This window comes from Schistocerca gregaria, chromosome 1, assembly GCF_023897955.1.
Source record: "Schistocerca gregaria isolate iqSchGreg1 chromosome 1, iqSchGreg1.2, whole genome shotgun sequence".
Classification (NCBI taxonomy): Eukaryota; Metazoa; Arthropoda; class Insecta; order Orthoptera; family Acrididae; genus Schistocerca; species Schistocerca gregaria.
The window spans coordinates 1,132,463,694-1,132,488,747 of NC_064920.1; the positions used below are offsets into that span (position 1 = coordinate 1,132,463,694).

The 25,054-nt window shown below is 39.5% G+C and overlaps 1 protein-coding gene across 1 annotated transcript in view; it reads left to right on the top strand.

Moving 5' to 3' along the window:
* LOC126293152 (uncharacterized) overlaps positions 1–14,889 on the top strand; it is a 456,474-nt gene extending 441,585 nt beyond the window's left edge. Inside the window, exon 9 of the mRNA XM_049986289.1 lies at positions 11,252–14,889. Within this exon, the coding sequence (XP_049842246.1) occupies positions 11,252–11,326 (75 nt within the window). The 3' untranslated portion in view covers positions 11,327–14,889. The remainder of the gene's footprint in view (positions 1–11,251) is intronic.
* Positions 14,890–25,054: the final 10,165 nt, after the last annotated feature.

Sequence of the window (25,054 nt, forward strand, 5' to 3'; positions counted from 1 at the left end):
GGAGGAGGAAAATTACTTAGACCAATTCATTCCAAACGTGACAACTTAAAAGTCCATTTTCGTCATCCAATTGTTCATAGCTCTTGCTGAAGGCTTCCTCAGGACTGCTCTTGTCACTTTCCAAACTCATGAAATCATCACTTGTTTTGCTGTATTCAGTGTTACCAGTCTCAGCACAAGGATATGATGTTCATTTCAACATATTGAGAATTTAGGCTCATTGTCAACACCGCTCAGGCACAATTGAATTAAACTGTTACAATCTTTTCCATTGTTGATATTGTGCAAGTTTTGAATAATAATTGAAGAAATAATTTAGATACAACTATTATTTAATTGTCATTAGCAGTTTCAGGCGGTCATGTCCATTTTCAACTCGCCTCTAGTTGATGACAAAATGACATTAGTTGTACAATTGAAGTAGTGCAATATATTATGATGTGATTTACAGTGTAAATATGCTTTTTCTAATGAGATGACTGATGGGCACTAAAGTGAAAAATTATGTATATAGACTTCTATTGTTGCTTGGACATAAAATTTCATAATATTACTGCAAATTGTTAGCAACAGTTTGTTGCTTAAGACTGTGTAGTACCTCGTGTATATTCTACAGATCAATCAAACAGATAATAACATATGTTGCCTTCAGCGGTGGGACTTGAGAATGCATAAAATGTGACTCCCTGTGTTCCAGAGTAACAGAAAGATACTACTGGAAAATAGTGTCTTCCAATGTACACATGGATCAGGAATTACATCTGTCGTGTTACAAGCTTGGCTCACAGAATTGTATGGAAAGAATGGGACTTCAGTGTGTGCACCACCCACAGCTAGAGGGTTATTGACCATGTGGGCAATATTAACAACTACTTCATCTGGACAAAATGTATGCAGTGACTGGCAACTAACTATAAAATGGGTGAATGTAAGGCTGTGCACTTCACAAGACGTAAAAGTGTAGTAGCTTCTGATAACAAGATAAATGGATTGCAACTGGATTCAGTCTTGTCATACCAATACTTGGGGGTAACTACATGTAAAGGGAAAGTGGAACAATCGCTTTGGAGCAATTGTGGGAAAGGCAAATAGAAGACTCACATTCTTTGGTAGTATACTCATATTAGGTTAGACTGACAGGGGACATCGAGCTTGTATAAGGGGCATTCAAAAAGAAATGAGGCAGAGCCATAATTACAGAAACCAGTGCCTGTATGTTAGAAGTATTGACTGTGGTTGTTGAGACACCTGTCCCACTGGTGAATGACTGTCTCATAAAATTCCCAGGGCTGCTACCTTAATCAGTTTGCACATACAACTGGATGCTGTCCGAGGTGAATTGTTTGCCCCTCAGAGCCTTTTTAAGGGGACCAAAACATGCCATAATCACTTGGAGAGAGGTCCGGGCTTTATGCAGGGTGGCAGAGAACCTCCCATTTGAATTTATCCAGGAGTGCCGTGACTGTGTTGGCCGGAGTGCCACGACTGTGTTGGCCGTATGAGACTTTACATAGTCATGGAGCATAATGACCCCATGGGTGAGATTGCCTGGTTGTTTTGATTTGATCGCTTGGCAAAGGGTGGTCAAGGTTTGCAAGTAATGCTGGTCATTCACTGTTGTCCCCTGCTGCAGGAAGTGAATCAGAAGGAAGAATGTCAGCATAGCCTTTCCTGTACTTGTGTGGACAGCGACATCCAACTGTACGCGCGGAATTGGTTAACACCACAGCCTTGGGAATTTTATGAGGCAGCCATTCACCACCTTGTCACAGTGGGATACGTGTCTCAACAGCAAGGGTCAATGCTTCTAACATACAGGTACTGGTTTCTGTAATTACGCATCTGGCTCATTTCTTTTTGAATGTCCCTTATAAAAAGAAGGGCAGCATAAACGGTCACAGGTTTAGTTGACTGGGGACAGACTGTAATGGAATGCTGAGAAAGTTGAACTGGCAACAAGAGAAGAAAGTTGGCACATATCCAGTCACTTAAGTATCAATCCTGTGAATATTGGAGAAATAAAATTAGGAAAATAAGAGATCTTATAGTGACATATAAGCAGTTGTTCTTCCAACACTGCATTCATGAATGAAATACGAGAAAACTGTAGTGTAAGATAAAATAAAAATACCTTCTGCGTCACACCTTGTGTTGATTTGCGGAGTTTAGATTTAAAAGTACATGTACAATTTGAGAAATGAACAAGTAAATTTACTGTTGTACTTCATGAACATGTTGACACCCAAATTCAGGTAAATGTGTACCTTCTTTATTAATATTGTGCTGCTGTCAAAATCCCAGATAATTCATTTTCTACTGTTGGTTGTCATCAAAACAGGCAACTGGTGATACACAGTGTTCAATTTCTCTTCAGTCCTGTCTCACCTAATTTTGATCACAGCTTGTCAGTAGAACTCTGAAGGTTTTTTTCTGCTTGCAAGTAATGCTAATGTATGGTATTGTTCAATAAGTGGATTGGTTTACAAGGAACCTGAGGATAAAAATGAGAAGTGGCTTCATTACTGCTTCCTCAAGTTTACTTGAAATATAAATAAATAAGTGATGCATTTTGTGGGTAATGTACATCATGTCAGAACATCCAAAAATCTCACTGTCAAAGTGCATCTAGAATGGACTTCAGTTGTGAGGAAGTACTAGATGTGGAGTAAAAGAATTTTTCATGTTAGAAATGAACAGTTGAACAAACAGTAAGAGCACTGATTATTGTCACATAGAAGAAGGTATAATTAGATGAATGCTTAACACTCACTTCATTTACCGAAGGTTTATTCAGCACTTGCACTTACAAGAGCGCGGAGCGAACTGCCTCTGGCCAGGACACACACAGTATATATACAGCTACAGAACATTCCAGTACAATGATCCTTGACATTTGTGGATACTTCTAGAATGTACTCTAACAGAATACAGAAATTAAAATTGTACAGTCCAGGTGAATTTTGAACTCATGACCCCCGATGCAACAGTTTTGTATCATAACCACTACACCACAGAGCTACTCTGCTTCTTCTGTGACATTGCTCCCTCCTTAAGAGAACAGTGTCTCAGTGTTACGTCCTAGTCCGGGAACGAGTCATCGGTCCTGCATACTCAGACTCCTGATGACTAATTCTTGCCCTGGCAGTGATCTTTGAACTTCTTTTGCCGCTATGCTCTTAGTCACCTTTCTGCTTGTTGCCTGTCACTGGAGCTTCTAATTTACCCTGGATTGCAGGATCCTTATAGGGCTTCATTCGAAGGACATGGACCGTATTTCTGATCTTTAGTCATCTTATGTCGGGGTTGAAACTTTCAACTTCATAAGTAACATCAGACAACTGTCTTACAACCTTACGAGGCCCAAAGTAGCGCCTAAGGAGCTTCTCAGAGAGACCAACCTTCTGAACAGGAGTGAAGTTCCAGACGAGGTCACCAGGCTGGTAGGCATACCTTCGGCGATTGTTTTCTTGAGCCTGCAGCATCCAGAGTCGAGCTAACTGCCGAGGTTCGTCAGCTCTGGTTAACACCTGGCCGATGTAGTTGTCGTCCACGTCATCAGGCTGTAACAGAAACACAGTTTCCATTGTCGTAGTCGCCTCACGCCCATGCACCAGGAAAAATAGCGTAAGTCCTGTGGTGTATTGTTGGCGGTCAGCCAAGGTCTTATTAAGGCATTCAGTAAGCCCGTTAGTTTGCGGATGGTAAGCAGTCGTCACGTGATGATTAATGTTGCACTGATTGTTTATCTCTGTCACAAGATTCGATTGAAAAACTTTCCCTCTATCTGTAATTAACGACCTTGGGGCACTGTGTTTTAATACAATGTCTTCCACGATGATAATCTGAGGAAGCTTCTCACATCTCGAATACTTTTAGGAATAGGAATTTCCGTTTTAGATCTCGCCTTTTATGGGTCTGACCACACACTTTCGTTTGTGCATTGTTGGAGACACTTAAGAACAGCCCTCAGTCTTTTTATATGTTCATCAAATGTCTCTGAGAACACTATAATGTCATCTAAATAACAAAGACACATTGTCCACTTGAGGTGCCATTATCCGTTCAAAAGTTGCTGGTGCATTACAATAACGAAACTGCATTCCCTTAAACTCATATAGGCCCTCAGGGATGATGAATGCAGTTTTATCGCGATCAACCTCATCTACTTCGATTTGCCAGTATCCCGAGTACGTGTCCATGGTTGAGAAAAACTTTGCTTCCCTCAGACAATGTAGTGGGGGTAAGGCGGGCTAAATCCGACCAGGTGGGTAAACCCGACCGCCCTCTATTTCTGAGAAACGGCAAAGCGGAGCAATTTCGCATTAGTGGTACCATATAGAGCATTTGAAATACTCAAAATGTGACCTTCACAGCTTTGTCGCAATACCTTTAACAATTTCACCTCACCACAAGAGTAACAAAGTGGCAAGAATCATTTTTGACCTCACAACTGGCTTTTGACTCGATAAAATACACTTGAGCAAACCATAAACTAGATACATTGTGGATTAGGGTCAGTGCACTACAGTGACTTCCTTAATATCCATGTAACAGAAGACAAACACACAAGTTCAGTCTTCGAAATGGAGAGTAGTAACACAAGCAGCCACATAAGGCTCTATTTTTAGTCGTACTCTCTTTCTGTTGTGAGTTAATGATTTGCCTGTCACTCTCAACTCTCCATCAGGTTTGTTTGAAGATAATACATGTTTTAATTGACCTTGTCAAATAGAGGAAAAAATCCAACGTTAATAACACTTGACAGTTGAGAAACAGGGTTTCACTTAAGAGTTCACCCTGACCATCTCATAAATGCATGATACTATTCCGAACTAGTAGCCAAAATGATAGTAAATAAAAATAAAGATGCAGTGCAAATAAAATATGTCCAAATTTCTAGGACTAAATGGGGATAAAGATTTAAACTGCAATACACCTATTCAATGCACCTCAAGTTATTTGTAATGCAAATATTGTCCAATGACACACAATAAAGCCCTGCAGGTGTTTGGCTCATCAGAATGATCCAAATGCGGCTGTGGTATGGGAGAGAGTACACAAATACACTTAACATACTTTGGCAACAGTTGGTGGGGGGTAACCATTGCTGCCTCATTTAATGGCATAACCCAGTGAGTGTGCATGGCCGAGTGAACTCTTGTCCACAGCCACATGAATGTAATGCACTCATATTCACTTGATCGCAGGGTGCACATCTGCAGTATGCTCATGCGCCATGCACTTCCCTCATGACGAAGTTGGACAAAATTTATTCAATTGACAGGTAATAAATATCGATAAAATTTGTTATTCTTTGTTTGTGAATAATAAATAAAAATGTTTATTCACTTACAGGAGTAAAAACACGAATCTGTTCTGTTACAAATGATGTGAAATCCAATGAGACTTACTGCTCCAGTTCTTTGTAATTTATTAAACAAATGTACTTATTGTTTTTGAGTAACCATTCTTTCTCATTTTTTAACATCTCATCAGAAAGCTTTATTTTTGATTTACCATTGTGATGTGATGCACTTAAGAAAATACAGTCTGTACATGCTGAGGGAATAATATCTCATTAAATTGCCTTTATTTGTGGATAGCATTATAAGACTTTCAAATGGCAGTCTTCTTTAGCAGAAATTAAGAAATCAACGTGGCTGTAATTTTTGACAAATACATTCATTGTGAGTCCACATTAGCTTCACCTTCCAAATCACATTCAGGATAAATTTTCATTGGACGTTATAACATCATTCGAATACCATGACGCTATTTCATTGATATTTCTTTGGCTATTATGTGTCTGTAGTTTGCTGTATACCTCCCTTGGAAAAGGATAGCAAACCTCTACCATCTGGTGAGCAAGATGTATGAGACAGGTGAAATACCCTCAGACTTCAAGAAGAATATAAGTATTCCAATCCCAAAGAAAGCAGGTGTTGACAGATGTGAAAATTACCGAACAATCAGTTTAATAAGCCACAGCTGCAAAATACTAACGCGAATTCTTTACAGACGAATGGAAAAACTGATAGAAGCCGACCTCGGAGAAGGTCAGTTTGGATTCCGTAGAAATGTTGGAACATGTGAGGCAATACTGACCCTACGACTTATCTTAGAAGCTAGATTAAGGAAGGGCAAACCTATGTTTCTAGCAATTGTAGACCTAAAGAAAGCTTTTGACAATGTTGACTGGAATACTCTCTTTCATATTCTGAAGGTGGTAAGGGTAAAATACAGGGAGCGAAAGGCTATTTACAATTTGTACAGAAACCAGATGCCAGATATAAGAGTCGAGGGGCATGAAAGGGAAGCAGTGGTTGGGAAGGGAGTGAGACAGGGTTGTAGCCTCTCCCCGATGCTATTCAATCTGTATATTGAGCAAGCAGTAAAGGAAAGAAAAGAAAAGTTCGGAGTAGGTATTAAAATCCATGGAGAAGAAATAAGAACTTTGAGATTCGCCGATGACATTGTAATTCTGTCAGAGACAACAAAGGACTTGGAAGAGCAGTTGAATGGAATGGACAGTGTATTGAAAGGAGGGTATAAGATGAACATCAATAAAAGAAAATGAGGATAATGGAATGTAGACGAATTAAATCGGGTAATGATGAGGGCGTTAGATTTAGAAATGAGACACTTAAAGTAGTAAAGGAGTTTTACTATTTGGGGAGCAAAATACCTGATGATGGTCAAAGTAGAGAGGATATAAAATGTAGACTGGCAGTGTCAAGGAAAGCATTTCTGAAGAAGAGAAATTTGTTAACATCGAGTATAGATTTAAATGTCAAGACGTCGTTTCTGAAAGTATTTGTATGGAGTGTAGCCATGTATGGAAGTGAAACATGGACGATAAATAGTTTAGACAAGAAGAGAATAGAAGCTTTCGAAATGTGGTGCTACAGAAGAATGCTGAAGATTAGATGGGTAGAGCACATAACTAATGGGGATGTATTGAATAGAATTGGGGAGAAGAGAAGAGGAGTTTGTGGCACAACTTGACTAGAAGAAGGGATCGGTTGGTGGGACATGTTCTGAGGCATCAAGGGATCACCAATTTAGTACTGGAGGGCAGGGTGGAGGGTAAAAATCATAGAGGGAGACCAAGAGATGAGTATGCTAAGGAGATTCAGAAGGATGTAGGCTGCAGTAGGTACTGGGAGATGAAAAATCTTGCTCAGGATAGTAGCATGGAGAGCTGCATCAAACCAGTCTGAAGACTGAAGACCACAACAATAACAACAGCAATTCATGTGGGTAAGGCATTCCTGTAACAATTTCTTAGAAAGGCAAAAAATGTCTTCCAATTGTCTGAACACATTCCCGATAAAAATTTGCCAGTGTCCTGTGCAGTATTATTAACCCCTTTGTGTACCGAGGCCTAGTGCGTCTTCAGTTTTTAAATCTCGAAGTTTTATCTAACTTCATAGACGCATGTTGGATCGAAAAGAGATTTCACCTTTTAAAGGAAACCTGATTCAGACTTAGTCCTAAAACACTTTCAGATCACTTTGGATATCCAGATACATTCCATAAATGTTTTAGGAGACTGTAAAGTCCTTTGATGTTAGTCACTAGCAACAAGAATAAATTGGTTCGTCAACAAGGCACACACATCTGATGTAACCCATCTTTTTACTGTGTCAGAAGGTGTTGTAGATTGTTTCTGTTGGCTGCGTTCTCCGCTTTATTACATCCGCATGTTAGCAGGGGAAGTGGGGAAGTACTGGGAAGTTCATGGACCGTGTCAGTAATGATAACTGCTAAAACCATCCACCTAAGAAGCACTTCCATATTGCAATTGTTATGCCGTGAGAATCAAGTAAAGCTGTGCTGAATCAAAAATGTGGTTTGCACACAACAGTGTTTTACTAGGCTTGAGGTGTGCTGTTGCCTTCCTGCCATTTCTGAATTGAGTTACACAGCCTGTTAGAGGAGGACCTACATTTCAACATGTTTTCTTAAACATTGTGCAACTTTCCTTGGCATTTTTCTCATTTTTGCAAGTGAAACAAGCAATAAGCGACGGAAAATTGAAGGACTAGTGGGGGATTGAATTCAAAATTTTCAGCTTTGTAATCTCGAACTAACCTGCTAAACTGTTGAGGCACATTTGAGGACAAACTATTAATAAATTTCTGGGCAAACAGAAACTATCCTGAACCATGGGAACACATACTAGTTATAGAAGTCTGTAAGCAAAATAAACAAATAAAAAGTGGTGGCATTCTACATTACTCATTACTTAAGTTACAAATAATAAATATCAAATTATTACTTGTATTCGGATAGAGTAATGATCCCTTTATCTGCGGATAATTTGTTTCAATGATATAATTAGTGGAATATTTATCCAAATAGTTTACTTGAATATTGCTGGTATCTGCTTTTTGCTCCACCTTGCACTTTCTCTCTCTCTCTTCTGGTCAGTGCAGTTAGTGTTTCCAATTTGAATTAATCCTAGTAATTCAGTTGCCCGATTTACTCGCGAGAGCATAGAGTGTACATGCATTGAAGCTGTTTTTGTTTATTTTAAATGAAGTTGGCAATTACAATTAGCTGTCATGCTCCTAAAACTAAATGTTTTTCATTTGTTCTTTCAAAAGTATGTGTCAAGGTCCACATCATTTTAGCTGCAGACTGAATGTAGGCTTTACCTCGTTAGCTATTCATTCACACAAATTTTCACTTTCGCAGTTAAGTTGGTGACCTTCAGTAACACATAATGTTAGAGTATCACTTTAATTTGTGTTGTACGTAATTGTACTCGATCACTGTTGTTACATTTGTTGAATCTTAGCTATACAGCATACATGTTCTGCATAGAAAACATGAAAAATCGGGAGCTAAAAAGAAACACTAAATATAAATGCATTCCGTCATTTGTCTGGCTCATTAGTCCTGCTGCTGCCAGCATTTCGTATTGTTGAATAATATAATTCACTTTTGGTGTCTCCTGTGTTGTTCTCAGATGGTTAAGAAATGTGTTATGAGACCAGTAAGTCGCTACTCACTATAAAACATTTGACCTATTTTACACAATAATTTGATCCCAGGTGCATGTTCAGATACACATTACTCATCAGAAATGGACACTTCCCCAAAATTTCATTTTATTTTGTGGAATACGATCCATTCTGAATTTTCTCATACTTCCCTTGGTAAGTATAATGACAGCCAAGATTTGCAGTCTTTGATATTGACAGGAAAATTAGTGGTCTTATAAACATTTTAAATGTTGAATTACATAGATTTTGGGTGCTTTTCATGTTTGTCTGTGAGGAGGGTTGACTATTGATCTTTGGTTGACAAAGTATATCTTGACACGCACTTTTGTGGTTGCTTAGTATACTGCCCACCATTCTGTATATTTTAGAAACTCTGTGATAGTTACATTTGTTTTAATTTGAGAATTCCGTTGAGTTTTAGCTGAATAGTGTTTGTAGCAGCCAATTGCTCTTCACATAAACTCCGAAATGCTCTTTTTTTTTTCACTTCCCTGCACCCCTAAAGACAATTTACACATAAACTGCTGTTTGGGTTACAGTTGCATGCTTCTGCATCTATGTCTAGGTCTTCATTCATATGCTGCAAACCACCTACAGTCCCCCCCCCCCCCCCCTCTCTCCCTCCCTCCCTCCCTCCCTCCCTAGTCTCCTATGTTATCTATATGTAGGGGCCTGTACCTGTAGTATGAGAATATGTTTCTAATTTATAACAATAGTAGTACAAAATTCACAATGACACCTTTCACAACATAGTCACTCTGTTTTTCAATCTACTTTGCCCGTAGTTGTTTAATTTTCTCAGTATCGTCCAGAGAAAAGTTCATTGTTTCAGCAGCAAGCCATGAATACACTGCTTATTTCACTTTTCATTGGAGATAAGTTGATGTGCTATTAAACCATCTTTAAGTGAACCAGATAAATGTAAATTGGATGATGTGTGATCAGGGCTCTAGCCAGGATGCTCTGGACCTTGATCCGTATTCTGAAGAGTTTGAATGATGTGGGCAGCAATAAACATTTCAGGCTTTGGCTTGATCCAAGGCATATCATTGTGTTCAGAGTGATGACCATGTTTCATCTACATCACTACTCTGCAATTCACAATTTATTGCCTGCCAGAGAATTCATCTAACCAGCTTCAAGGTATTATTCTACCGTTCCACTCTTGATCAGCCTGTTGGAAAAATGATTGCAAATCTTTCTGTATGAGCTCAGATTACTCTTGTTTTGTTAAGGTGATCATTTTTGTCTATGTAGGTGGGCACCAACAAAATGTTTTCACATTAGGAGGAGAGAGCTGGTGATGGAAATTTCGTAAAAAGATCCTGCTGCAATGTGATACGTCTGTGTTTCAATGAGTACCATCCCATCTCGTTTATCATATTTGTAGCCCTCCCTACCACTTCATGCCCTGACCATTGAACTTTTTTGGTGTCCTCCATCAATCCTATACCAGACCATGTATCAATGCTCCAGAAGTGGACAGACAAGTGTAGTGTAAGCAGTATCTTTGGTATACCTGTAGTACCGTCTTAAGTGTTCTGTTTTCCCTTGTGGCATTGTCTATAACATTATCTGTGTGATCATTAGCATGATGGTTCAAAAGCAGCTGACAATTTTTCATGATTCCACTCGTGCTCTCTATCAAGTTGTTTTGGGACCCGTCTTGGACAGACTTAATAAAAGTTGAACCTGTTGTGGATGAAATGCAGAACTATGACCAACATTCATGTAGTTTGCCACTTCATCGAGAGTAATTTGTTGGTTATTCAAATTGGGTCTCAGTATTAGCATCAGTAGTGAGTGGTATGAGATGTACTCACCTTTCTTAATCTTTCACCCTTGTTCAAGCGGTCAATTGTCCAATTCACTGGTAACCTCTCAGTCAAGGTAAAACACTACTCCCGTGTTGTGCTGAATGTCTTCTATGGATTTGTGCCCCCAGTACATATTCATACCACAAAAATGGATTGCAGGAAACTATTCTTAACTGCTGCAGTTAGAAAGTGCACAGTGATGTTTTCTCTTTTGCAATGGGTCCCATACACATGATCAGTATTGTAGGGTGTCTCTCACAAATGTTTTATAGACTTACTGCATTGTCTAAGTGTCACATAAAATACAATGTATTGTTTGAAAATGCCTTATTTGTCATTGGTTGATTATCATAAAGCAACAATCTCTTATTTCTTAATATAAATAAACTTCAATGATTTTTGTTTTGTTTTTTATTTGAACAGGCAAGGCACTGGCGAGAAGTCCATTATGAAGAATGCAAACAACAAAATGCTGTTGGAAACAACCAAGTTCATTGATGCAGAGTGAGGAAAAAATTTTGTGTACTAAATTATACTATGACAGCAGTGATCTCTCATTGCACTTCATAACTTACACTGCCATAATTTTTTTTAAGTTTAAGAAATGAAAACATTTTTTATTGTACTGATTTAGGATTATTTCATACAGATGTTGGAAATGATTGACTGTGTTGGCAGTTAAGGCCTGTAGCATGAAAAAAGGATTCTTTTAAAGGCCATTAATATGTGTTGTGGTATTGTATCTGGGAGAATACCTGTGACTCCCATAAAATGATTTTCTAGAGAACTAATATGTGAAAGAGTGTCCTTGTGTTTCAGGTGTTGAAGATATTTAATGTACAAAATTTTTATTTTACTAACATTATACTGTGTTTTTGTAAGTATTGTAAAAAATTGTTAGTAATTGCCAAAGATTAAAGTACAGAAGTCTTTCAGTATTTGTTTTTATGGTACCACTAGTGCTCAACATGTTGTTTGTGGTTATGTGTCTGATGGAGGAGGGGGTATGGGAACTGGAGAAAGGGAAAAGGGGGGTGTCACGTGTGGAGTCTTTGTTTTTCAGTTATCACTTAGTTTTGAGTGATACAGATGATTAAAAATTGTAAGTGTGGTACAGAACAAATTTTACATTTTGGAACAGTTCAGATACTATATAGCAGTTTTGTATTTACAGCCTGTGCCAAACACTGGCACACAGTTTTTAATCAGTAAGTAAGTTTGAGTAGTATTATGTCAAAATAATACTTGATTTGTCTATCAGGGCAGAAACAGAATGAAATGTCATATTTCTATCTACTTTTGTAATATTGAATAGTGGCGATTGAACAAGACAAGTTCGAGGCTTAACTTAACTCATCACCTTTGATGATTTGCTGTTTGCAATTGTTTGTAGCTCCATGTGGTGTGTAAAATTTGGGTTCGGAGTGTGAACATCCCTCCCTTCCCCCTTCTCCAGTACTGAAAATTAGTTTTCTACTGTTCACCTTTGAAGAAATAATGATAGCCCAAAGAATATCAGTTTCTGACTTCCTTCATTGAAATTTTCTGCTGTTTCTGTGTTTAAAATTTATATACTCATGTTTTGCTCATATTATAGTGTTTATTTTACTTGTTAATGTTGCAGGAGCTTCAATTTTTTTTTTTTAAATAATTATCTTGTTTTGTTCTATCTTTTGCACATTTATTACAAGACTGAATTATCTTAAATGTTTGCTGTGTGTGTGTGTGTGTGTGTGTGTGTGTGTGTGTGTGTGTTTCGTATCTGTTGCTCAATATTGAGAGTAGTTGGATAAGATTTACTCTTAAATGTAAAGATGAAACTGGTGTAAATATAGTTGAATGATTTTGTGGACATTGTGCAAACGCTCTGATTTACTTTTGAATACAATTTTCCTAATCTTAGGCAATGAAAAGGTATTAAAATGTTATATACATGTACTACAAATGTAAAGTTGCTTTAGTATCCCTCTCCCATTTTTTTAGAACTAATTTGGAGTTTGTTTATATATTTACTAGAGATTATTGATACTGTCATTACAGAGCAAAAACAGATGTTATTCTACAAAGTTTTAGTCCTCACCTTTCTTAAAGTTAAAAAAAATGAAGCTGATGTATGTTGTTAAATACAGAGGGTATGGGAAGTAATCTCTTTGTTACCCTTCCATTCGTTTCTGCTAATTTTTAATGTGTTGTTAAGCTGTCATTTTTCAAATTGCTTTAACTACTTGTACAAAATTGTTCACAGTATTTTACTTTTTTATTTAAAGCAACTGTTTTCATTCTGCGTTGAGCAAAAACTGTTTTCCTTGCCCAAGAAGTTGCTTGGATAAAATGCAGACGAATACATTTATTTTTGTGCAGTTTCATATATCTGCATTGTTATATTTGCAAATTGCATAGATTATTTGTCATCATTTCAACATGCTTTAATAACACATTATGTTATTAGTGATAAGCTCTGTATTTTTAATTTTTTAGGAAGTAACTATCCCAATTTTGTACTTAATATTTTCCACATGTAGATACAAAAGGTCTTCAGTGATGTAATTTCTGTTCCCTTTGTTGTTGGGATGTTAGGTTGTAATAAAGGTGGGAGCTGATGTATGATGGACATCATCATCACATTTACTGGCTTCAGAAATAAGTATTTGTGTTTCATGTACATCTAATGTGACAACTCATTAATTTACCTTTCATTGTTACCTTTGTCAGTCAAATGCCTGTAGTCTTCTCATTCTGTGCTATGCGTAATTCAGTTGTTGGCAGAAATTGCTTCTCTTAACTTCATAAAACTAGTGCACCTTTTAGGCTTGTGTAGTTCAGCAGTTTCCTATGCCTAAGCCACAGATCTACTGTCACTTTCCTGTTACATAACTCATTAACAGTATATTGTAACAGAAGGTTAAAGGACGCATGAGTGAGTCACTCACTGCTGATACAGAGTGAATGTTGTGAAGTGGTCAGGCATATGAAAGTTGAAGTTGCATTGGACATGGCTTATGGATGGACACACACACACACACACACACACACACACACACACACACACACACACACCTACCTATCTACCTAACTTTTCCACTGTTCAATTGTATTTACCATAAAATTGTTTTTCATTACATCATTAGTGTCTGTGGATGTCATACTGCCTCAAGCTTCTCTTCTTCACACCTATCAACACGAGGTTTTGACTACAGTTAACTCTGAAATCACTCTTTTCTGTATGTTAATCTTTATTCCCCTAACTTAATGACTTCTTGAAGTGTCTGCACCATCTACTTCATAGGCAGCATTTGTTGTGCCATTGGCCTGTATTTAGAAATAGCAGTTTGGTGTTTCCCTGTTCCCAGTATTCATTCCTATAGCAAAGGTCATGAGTGTAATGCTTAAATATTTCCCCAAGACCACCTTTTTGTTTGTGTATTGTTCTTCGTTAGTTGCCTGGGTGATTTTCAAATGAATATTTCTTTTAGCTCTACTCTTAAAATTCTTCTTTTATGTATTTGTATGTAATGTATATCATTTTAGTTACATTTAGAGAGTGGATTGATACTGCATAGTACAAAAATGAAGAAAAGTCAGTTAAATTAGTGCCTTCTGTGTTTAATGTCCATTTGTCATCCACTGAGAACTCACTTTGTGACATTACAGTATTATTAATTCAGTGGTGAGTTGTTGTTCCTAATTGTAGCAAGAAGGGACGTTATGATAAATTTATTTTTTATTGTTCTCAAGGTCTCACAGGTCCTGTATGTGAGATAAGTAGACAATATTTCAATGGTGCAAAATGTTGAAACTAGATTTATCATTGATCCTTACAGAAATAAATGGGAGACAGCGTGTGAGAGACCAGATGTAAATAAGTATTGCATTGCTATGTGCTTGTGCAGGTGAAAGGACACTTTCCAGTGTTTGTACAAAAATGTATCTCTGTGTACATATGATGATCTTGCTGCACTACACTTTATATTTTGTGTTCCTATATAAATGGAAAGTATAGACATGTTATTTATTTGAAATTATTATTTTTATATAAATATGAAATAAATTTTTTTACTTTATACATTTTCTTATTTAAATGAAATATATTAACCACTCTACTCTTCAATATGGAGCTAGTGAGTTAGACACTGGAGGAAGGGAGTGTGGTACTACTTCATTGTCTGAAAATAATTTCATTGGTCAGATTAAAATTATTTATCAGTAATGTAATTTTCTGTCACATCCGTATAGATATCAATATACATAGCAAAGTGTTATAGAATGTAATGAAAAAAAGTTCGTATTACACTTAGGACCATAAATGTTGTTTACCACATTTCCTAGAGTCTGAGGGGAGAGTACATTTAGCATGACTGTTTTTGAAGTGCAGATATGGTACCTTACAGTGTGTGATGGAGGGTAACATTTTTCCTCTTCCCTGTTCCCGTTTCATTTTGTGAATTTAAATGATGAAAGAAGAAAATGTAAAAATGCAGCAATTGAATTGTTGAAAATTTATTGACAGCAAGTGTGAAATTGCAAATTGGAGAAATCGAGTTGGAGTATGGCAGAGATAGGTAGTTAAAGGACAGAGACCACTGAAGGCTGAGACAGGAAGGGTACAGAAACATTGGATATGTTGCATGGAGAGTTTGCACCTGAACCATTGCTAGTCCCTCTGCTTCACCTGTCTACCATGCTGCTACTCCAGCACTACACATTATTTTGTTCCACCAGTGCACCCGCTAATCTTTTCCCTCTCATCTACTTCTCTCCTTGTCCCTTACCCCTCCAACCATTCCCAACTGCAGCTAGCAGCCCTGCCCTGCCCTGTCCCTGCATGCTGCCACAAGCACAACCACCACCTCCGCCACCCCTCCCTGCTATCCCTATTTCTCCCCATCTCACACCACTCCACTCCTCTCCTTACCTCCACCTCCCACTGATTGCTTTTCCATCAGATGCAGCCTCTGTACACAGCTTTAATGACCAGAGACAGTGTTTCTGCATGTGTGTGGGTGCAGGTGTAGATTTGACTGTGGTTAAAAGAGAAAGTCTCAGTTTAATTTTGTGGGTGTATTAGGTGTGAGTGGTAGTTGGTGGTTTGCTAGAGGCCCAGTGCAGGGGCAGTTCCCAGAGTTAAAAGTCGGGGTGTGGGTGCACGTGCACGTGCACAGTGCCACTGAGCAACCCAGGGACATTCCGCGACTATCCAGAGCAGCCCAATATGATGAGTGGTAAGCAATCACATTATGAGGATCAAAACTTTCAAAATTAACATAAGTTGAAGCTGTACTACCTATTCTTAAAATAGCAGTTGTCAATCAGCCGTTACCAGTACTGAAAGTATCATTATTACTAACACTAAAATTAAATACATGTCCTACAAAAGCACAAGGACCATCAATGATGTAGGTAGAGGCAATGCCTTTCAGTGTACTTTTTGTGGCACCAATCCCAGTGCCACTCTTGACTCAGTGCTCTTGCCATCTGGTTTGGTTTGAGCTGCTGCACAGGGAAGTACATTGAACGGAGCTGAGACGTGGCATGTATTGTCTAAGAACTATGCACACTGTCTCGATAAAAGAAATATACGAGGTCTGTTAGACAAGTATACGACCTGTGAATAGGGAACAAGCTAGCCTACCTTGAGTGTTGGTAATGTAATCACCCTCAAAGTATTAACCTCGGGACTCCACACACTTCTCCAAGCAGTGCAGCCATTGTTGGAAGCATGCAAAAAAAAAAATCTCTTTCGTAATGGAGTTTAGCTCAGCCATCAATGCTGCCATAATGTCGTCTCTTGTTTGAAATTGCTCTTTTTTTGCCCCCAATGGCGTCTTGAGTTCGGGTAACAATTAGAAGTCACAGGGGCCGTATCGGGAGAGTAAGGATGCTGTTGAAGACCAGGAGTGGTTATTCACAAAAAAAAAAAAAAAAAAAAAAAATAATCTGTTGAGTAATATACTGGAGCATTGTTATGATGGGGGCATCAATTTCCTGTTGACCACATATCCATTCATTTGTGCTTCACAGCATCACACAGGTGACTGAGGACATTCCTCTAGTAATCTTTGGTGATTGACTCTGTGGTGTGTAGTTGTGGCGTACCACACTGCAGGAGTTAAAGAAAGCCATCGGCATCACTTTGACTTTGCTGCACATTTGACAGACCTCCTTCAGTATTGATGACAAGGAATGTTTCCACTGTGATGATGACTGGGATTTGGTTCCTGGTTTGTACATGTGCACCCAGGACTTATCACCAATGATTATGGCATTCACAAAGTCAAGGTCAGTGCCTGTGGAGTCCAGCAAGTCCTGTGAGACTTCATCACACAGTTGCTTATGTTTTGTTGTGAGCAGGTTTGGCACAAATTTCGCCGACATTTTCTTTGTGGCCAAATGTTTGGTTACAATGGAATGTGCCAAAAAAATACTGATGCCCGTGTCTTTTGTAATTTCTCTGATTGATGCTAGTCACATGACGATCCCCTATCGCAATACGTTCCCATTGGCAATGACCTGGTCATTTTGGCACGTTGATGGCTGAACTGAGGATGGTTCACTCGTCACCGATGTGTAGCTGTCTAAACTGGTTGTACCAATCCTTAATCTGTGTGACACCCATAGCATCATCACTAAAAAGCCATCTGAATCTTTTAAATGGTTTTCACCTGGCTGTCACCCAGTTTCTGGCAATATTTGATGCAGTAGTGCTGCTCCAGTCATTCCGTCGTGTCACTTGCAATGAAAAACCAACATGAGCATTACACACAACCTCACTCAACTGCTGCTTGCCAGAAACTGATATTATCAACTGGCAGGAAAAAACTGCTCATGCCTATGAAGGTTCAAGGTCAGCTTGTGCCAAGTGTGCTAGATTCAAATCTACATCTACATTCATACTCCGCAAGCCGCCCAACGGTGTGTGGCGGAGGGCACTTTACGTGCCACTGTCATTACCTCCCTTTTTTGTTCCAGTCGCGTATGGTTCGCGGGAAGAACGACTGTCTGAAAGCCTCCGTGCGCGCTCGAATCTCTCTAATTTTACATTTGCGATCTCCACGGGAGGTATAAGTAGGGGGAAGCAGTATATTCGATACCTCATCCAGAAACGCACCTTCTCGAAACCTGGCGAGCAAGCTACAGTGTGATGCAGAGCGCCTCTCTGGCATTCACAAAAAAGAGAAAGGGAGGATTGGATAATTTTCTAACACATATCGTACGATTTTATGCATTGAATCATTTAAGTTAGCTAGTTAAAAATACACTTTGGTAAAGTAGTAAATATGATAAGTCAAACAGTGAAAACAGCTTGTAAATCAGGCCACTGATATAAGAGAAATTCTCTCTCTCTCTCTCTCTCTCTCTCTCTCTCTCTCTCTCTCTCTCTCTCTCTCTCTCTCTCTCTCTGTGTGTGTGTGTGTGTGTGTGTGTGTGTGTGTGTGTGCCAGAATTTGGGCAGCGATATCAGGTGCAAGGGGCAACCGGTGGAGTGCATATAGCCCAGTGCGGGAAGCAGCTCTCAGTGTTGCAAATCAGCATGGCAGGTGGTGACTGCAGGGCCCATAGCTGGAAAACGGGCACACAGGGATACCTAAGGAGGCCTAAAGAAGCAAGTTACAATTTAGTTTCAGAGGGAGGACAACCCTTAACTTGGCTATGGACGGACGAGTAAATGTGGTGTCGCATTTTGGGGGAAAAGTAGTCCCTTAAAAGGCTTGTTGTGTCATCTCAAGTTGCTGACCCTCTCGAGGATTGCCTATGCATGGTTGACCACGCCTATGCTATCATTTGTCACTGACACCGCATGTCACGGACAACATCCCTGTTGCCATTAGTTGGCACACCTGCACATTTGGTTTTGCACTCTGCTGACACAGGCCTGCTTGCTCGCCTCAGCACCTCAGCGACCTGCCAGGAGCTGCCTCCTAGCGGGCTACTGGAGGTGCTGCCTGCAGCCTCCTGACAGCAGCTGACCCCGCCCGAGCAGCAGCCCGAGCGGTCTCAAGTAATGACACAGTCAGCTGCATCCCCCTCCCACTCCACATTGCCTCGCCTCCAAGCTTACCCACTATACTGGTACCATGCCTATTATGGGGACACTGCTAACTGCCATGTGTCTTGCGCTTACCCAAACAATTCCGACGGGCATATTTAGGCGCCATGCCCTGACATGATCTTTCACAGCGTCTATCATCCGACATCACACCACTTGCTGCAATGGCATGATGCCTCTACATCATGGACTTGTCATCAGGCACTGACTTTCTCCTTGACACCAGTGCTGTCATCAGCATTATCCAGGCCAAGCATGTAGGCAACATACTTTCTCCTGCTGACCTCGCTTGGATCACTGCAAATCACTCTCCTATCATGGTCCTTGACTCCATCAAGATGTCGCTTCACCTATCACCAGTTGCCACCTTCCCTTGGATTTTACACGTAAAGCATCATATCTTTGGAGCCGATCATCTGTGATTTATCTTTGTCTATGCTTTCTCGGCACGCTACTTTTGTACCACATTATATTCGCTTTCTTCCATGCTAAATAAATGTAGATTCTACATCTGAAGTGGGGTTATTACTGCCTTATGACACATAATAGCCACATGCTATTATTACATTCTAAACCTCAGGCACGCAGTCTTCAAAAGCTTCAGTGATTTCGGCCTGATCACTAACTTTATGTGTATTTCTCCTCTTCCTTTCCTGCCTCCTTTCTTTTCCTGCTTCTGTGTAAATACATGCATTTATACCACTACATATGCAACACATCATCATCAACAGCTTGCTGTGTATTATGGGTAGTATCTACAAGGAGTGCTGAAAAGTAACACCTCCAATTTTTTATGGGTAAACTATTAAAGTTTTTTAAATAAAACAAACTGTATTAACATTCAAGATATTTTTTCTTGCTGTCTATATATTTATTTCTCAACATAGTCACTGTGGCATTGAACACATTTCTCCCAATGAGAGACCAGTTTGTTGATACTATCACTGGTGAACATTTGACTTTTATGACGGAGCCACAACCTCACCTCTGCTTGCACCGTTTCACCGCTATCAAAGTGGTGTCCTCGAAGGTGTTCTTTATGTTCTGGGAACAAATGAAAATTGGACTGAGCCAAGTTGATACTGTATGGAGGATGATCGATCACAGTGAACCCAAGGCACTGGATTGCTGAAGATGTTGCGGCACTTGTGTGTGGTCTGGCATTGGCATGTTGAGGAGGGAGTGCTCCACATGTGGACAAACTCTTCAAATTCGTGGTTTTTCTGCAGTTAGAAACTTGATCATACATCACCGTTTTTGATGTGCTGACATAGTTACATTAGTGAAGCCTGACATTGTCAGGAAGGAGACAGCAAACTTGAATTAATTTAGTGAATGAAAAAAATGTTTAATATAAAAACTTTTACTGCCTAGACCAATTGTGGTTTTTTATATTCAAAACTTTTTATTCAATAAAATAGTTATGTTACACACCACCATGTTACACACTACAGTTTGGAGCACTCTAGTGGCAACCTGCCTCAGCATAGTGGGTAAGTCACCAAAGTAAATACCTCAACCAACAAGGGGCATTACTACTCAGCACTACCTCAAGCAACAACATCACACTCTGGATGACACAACAGTCAGTTGCACACTGTACTTCTCAGAACACCTGGCAAAGGCCCCAAGGCCTGTAAACACCACCAATTATCATCCAATGGGTTAAAAATGACTGCACTTGAATCTCCAATGTTGCTATCCACACTCTTATTCACTTTGTTACAGCCCACACTTATTCCATCTGGCACTATAGCTACCTCAGCCTGCACAATTCCACATGATATTGGAGCTGATACTTTTGTGTTAGTCCTTCTAACATCAACAACATTAGTACTCTGGTGCATTGAGACAACTCTGCACAGTGTTATTGCCCTCTTCACAAATTATCTTAAATTTCCCATTCATAGTGTGTCCCACCAGATGTCAGAGTCTGGTCTACTCTTCAAAGGTTTGACAGGCTTAACTAAATCAATGGCAGCTGAACATAGTGCAGGAATAGCCAAACTTGACAGAAGCCTTTTACTCTCCCTTTCAGCTTTCTCTTCCTGTGATAACTCCATTTTCCTTCTTTCCATCCTCTCCAAAATCTTCCTACTTCTCACCTCCCAAAGCCTGTTTCCAGTCACCCAGTCTTCTCTGTCTCTCCTCCACACATTCTGCAGGGTTGTGAAAAGCTATTTTCTTCTCTCTAGCATGAAGTATGTCCAGTATCTTAGACAGCTTTTGCACTGTCCACTTGCATCTTACCTACTTTGACTGCTATAATTTTTAATAACTTCTCCATGGTAGCCCTTTGCATTACCAAAAACCTCATTCCTAATCGTACTGACCATGGCATGATTCTACTCTATCAATCACTGATTCTGTAGCTATTGCCGCCATTGTCAAAACTTATTCTCTGGTGAACTTCACTAACCCTGCCAGAATCACTGGTTCAGTTATCCCACATTTATTCTCTGGATAGGCATTAAATTTAATTTTCTTTGATACAGTGAGAAGATTAATATGTAATCTTTATTACCTGTTATTCCTGTTCGTTGTTTATTTCCACTCTGATGGTCTTAATCTTTGGATTTTGCTAATAATTATAAAAATTCTGATCATTTGCACACCAGATTAACCATATAAATAAATATCAATTGGCATTCACCCATTTGGGTTTGTTCGGCTTGTATGATGTACTTTTTGCATTTATACTTGTATGTTTTTGTTTTCTTCAAAGGGAAAGTGAAAATGTAAAGTGGTAGCCCAGCATACAGCTTGCACCTGCCGTCATGTATTTTTTATTTTCAAATGTTAAAAAAAACAACAGATGATGTTTTTCCTGTAGGTAGACGCACATTATTTTAGAATGTAATCAGCTGTAGCTATTTTCGTTGTGAGAATAAGTAAAAAGTCTGCATTTTTTATGTGCATCGAAGGGAGAATATAGTGTTATTTTACCAGTGGAATGTTGTGTTAGTCATTTTTCCAAGTAGTACTACAATATACAGAAGATCAAGAAACCCACCTGTGTACTTCAGAGTTATCACGAAGATCCGATTACAACAATATGAAGGACATGGTCAAGATTTTGTAGGTGGATACGGTGATCAGACATAGTATTATTAACTAGTAAGCATAAATTTGCAACAAGTGAAAGACTATTTCGTTTAAGTGGAACTAATATGAAAAGATTTTTTACCCATACCTCAGCTTATTGTGCTTGTCTGACACACCATAGAATTTCATAAGAGACAGTAATCAAGAGATTTTTCTAGCAGTGACATCATGTGCACTATGTACGCATTCAAAAATCAGCTTAGGAGTTGTTCAGAAATCAACTTAGAATACGTTAAAAATGTTCATGAGGCCAACATACATGCATTTCAAAATCGTATGAATAATCGATAGACCAACGTGTGCTGAATGCTGGGCACTTTGTGAAACAAGATTTTTTTTCTTCAAGAATGTGAATTTGGCACTCCCTGACTGGGGCAGATTCCCTAATTTGTCACCCCCTAGAACAGGGCATGACTATTTCTAACATAAAAAAACACGCCAGTGCCAACTTATTTAGTACGTCCTTTCTGAACGCAGTTTGGCTTTAGCCAGGCTTTAGTGCCTATAATGATTTGAGCACCAGTGCTTTCTATCAGCACTTGGACCTCTAGTACTTTACCAACATTGCTACAACGGTTTACAACTACTAGACCAATGGTTCCTAGATCTGCATTCTTCCTATGTTTGACCTGCACCCTTTGCGACTGAAGCTCTTTTTGTCCTCCCTGAGACCCTATAATGCAAAAACCACCCAGTCCATTCCACATAGCCCCTGTTATTCTTGTACCTGTCTCCTACTTATTATGGACTCCTGACCTATTTAGCAGAACTCAAAACCCCACCACCCTACGGTGCAAGTCAAGGAATCTGCAGCCTACATGGTTGCAGAACTGTCTGAGCTTCTGATCCAGACCATGCACTCGGCTGAGGTCTGCAATCAGTCCTCTTCCTGTCAACTATGCTGCAGAGGGTGAGCTCTGATTTCATCTAGCAAGCATGGCATTTCAGATAGCTGCTCAAAACCAGAGAGATTTTCTTCCAGTCCAAAGTGACACATTACATTGGTACCGACTAGCTGCATTTGGCTGTGTCCTGTGCTCTTCATGGCATCTGGAAGGACCCTTTCCTCTTCTAGAATGACTCCACTTGGTTTGCTGATGGAGTGTACACTGGCTCTTGGCTGCCATATCCCCAAGGGGCCCCATAACACACCAAACAGTGGAGCTCCCTACCACCAGTAATCCCACTGTTTGTGACTTCCCGTATTTTGCAGGCTGAGAGGTTTCCTCTGAAATAGGACAAGCAACTTCATCTGGCTGAGGGACATTGTCAGCCACAGATAGCACGTGTAACCTGTTTGTCAGACTAACCAGGGAGGTCTTACATTTGCCCCATACTAAAGACAGAGGAAAAGTACACTCCACAGACAGACGAAAAACAATCAACACGTACAGCGGAACTCTACTGTAGACACTAACAAAACTGCATGGTCTGTGTCTAGTAAATTAAATTGACACACAAAGCACACAGTTGAGACTAAATAACTCACTCCTGGTTAACAGCATGTAAAATGTCACAAAATTGGGTACTTTATGACACAAATGAAAGCACTAGATTTTTGTCTAGTACGAAGGTATTTCGGAAAGTAAAGATACACCGTATGCCAGAGGAACAGAAGTGTTTTGGCAAGCAAGATCGCAACACTGGTGTTAATCTTGAACCGTTAGCTTTCTCGTCGCGGTCGTTTGGCAGTTGAATGTTGCCTCTGGTTGGAGTAGGTCATGTTTAAAATGGCTGCGCCAATTCAGAATCCCGCCAAATGCGAAGTGCGCTCCGTCATATGTTCTCTTCATGCAAAAGGTCAGCGACCAGCAGATGTTCACAACAAAATTGTTTCTGTTTTTGGGAACATTATGAATCGACAAAATGAAATGAAATGGTGTTGTCATTTCTCTGAAGGTAGGACCGATGTTCATAACGAACAAAGAACAGGTCGGCCATCTGTGATCTTTGATGGCCCTTCTTCGAAGAATGGAGGAATCAATTAGTGTGAATAGACATCTCACATTGAAAGAATTGCATCAGACCATGCTGGACATGGCAGTGACAACTCTTTATGACGTAGTGACTGTCAAGTTAGGGTACAGGAAATTGTGTGCGTGCTGGGTTCCAAAACTGTTAACAGAAGAACACAAAAAGAAAAGGATGGGCTTTGCACTCAACTTCCTCACATGCTATACTGAAGCAGGTGATGAGTTCCTTGATCACATTGTGATAGGTGACGAGACGTGGGTTTATCACCATACACCTGAACCCAAGCAACAATCAATGCTATGGCACATTTGAATTCACCAAAAGCCAAGAAATGCAAAACGTCGATTTCAGCACAGAAAATCATGGCTTCTGTTCTTTTGGACAGACAAGACATTCTTCTGTTGGAATTTACGCTTCCCGGAATGACAATTAATGCTGCTGCATATTGCCAGACTTTGAAACGTCTTGGAAGGGCAATTAAAAACAAACGCAGGGGAATGCTGGCAAGTGAAGTCCGCCTATTTCATGACAATGCTCGGCCTCACACAGTGCTCGTAACCAAAGCACTACTCAAACAATTGAAATGGGATGTATTGGACCACCCGCCATACAGGCCGGACATTGCGCCCACCAACTTCCATGTCTTCCGTTACCTGCAGTCACATCTTGGTGGAAAATCTTTCCACGATGATGAAGAGGTCAAAGATGAATTTGAAATGTGGTTCCAACAACAGGCAGCAACCTACTGTGACTGTGGGATACAAAAGCTTGTGCACCGACTTAACAAATGTTTGGATAACGGGGGTGATTATGTCGAAAAATAACAAATAATCCATTTTCAAAATAAGTGTTCTATTTAAGGACTGCAAGCCATTGTATCTTTACTTTTCGAAATGCCCTTGTAAATATTAAATTACCATGGACAAATTCAAAAATGAAACTGCCAAAACACACACATTAAACTATATAATTTGATTCTGGATAGTAACTCATAAAATGTCACAAAATTGCTTACTTCCCTGTTGCTCAGTTGGAAGCTGCTGCCTGATTTATCAGTTGTATTTGTGGAACAGGATGGATGGATGAAGGAATGAATTAATCCC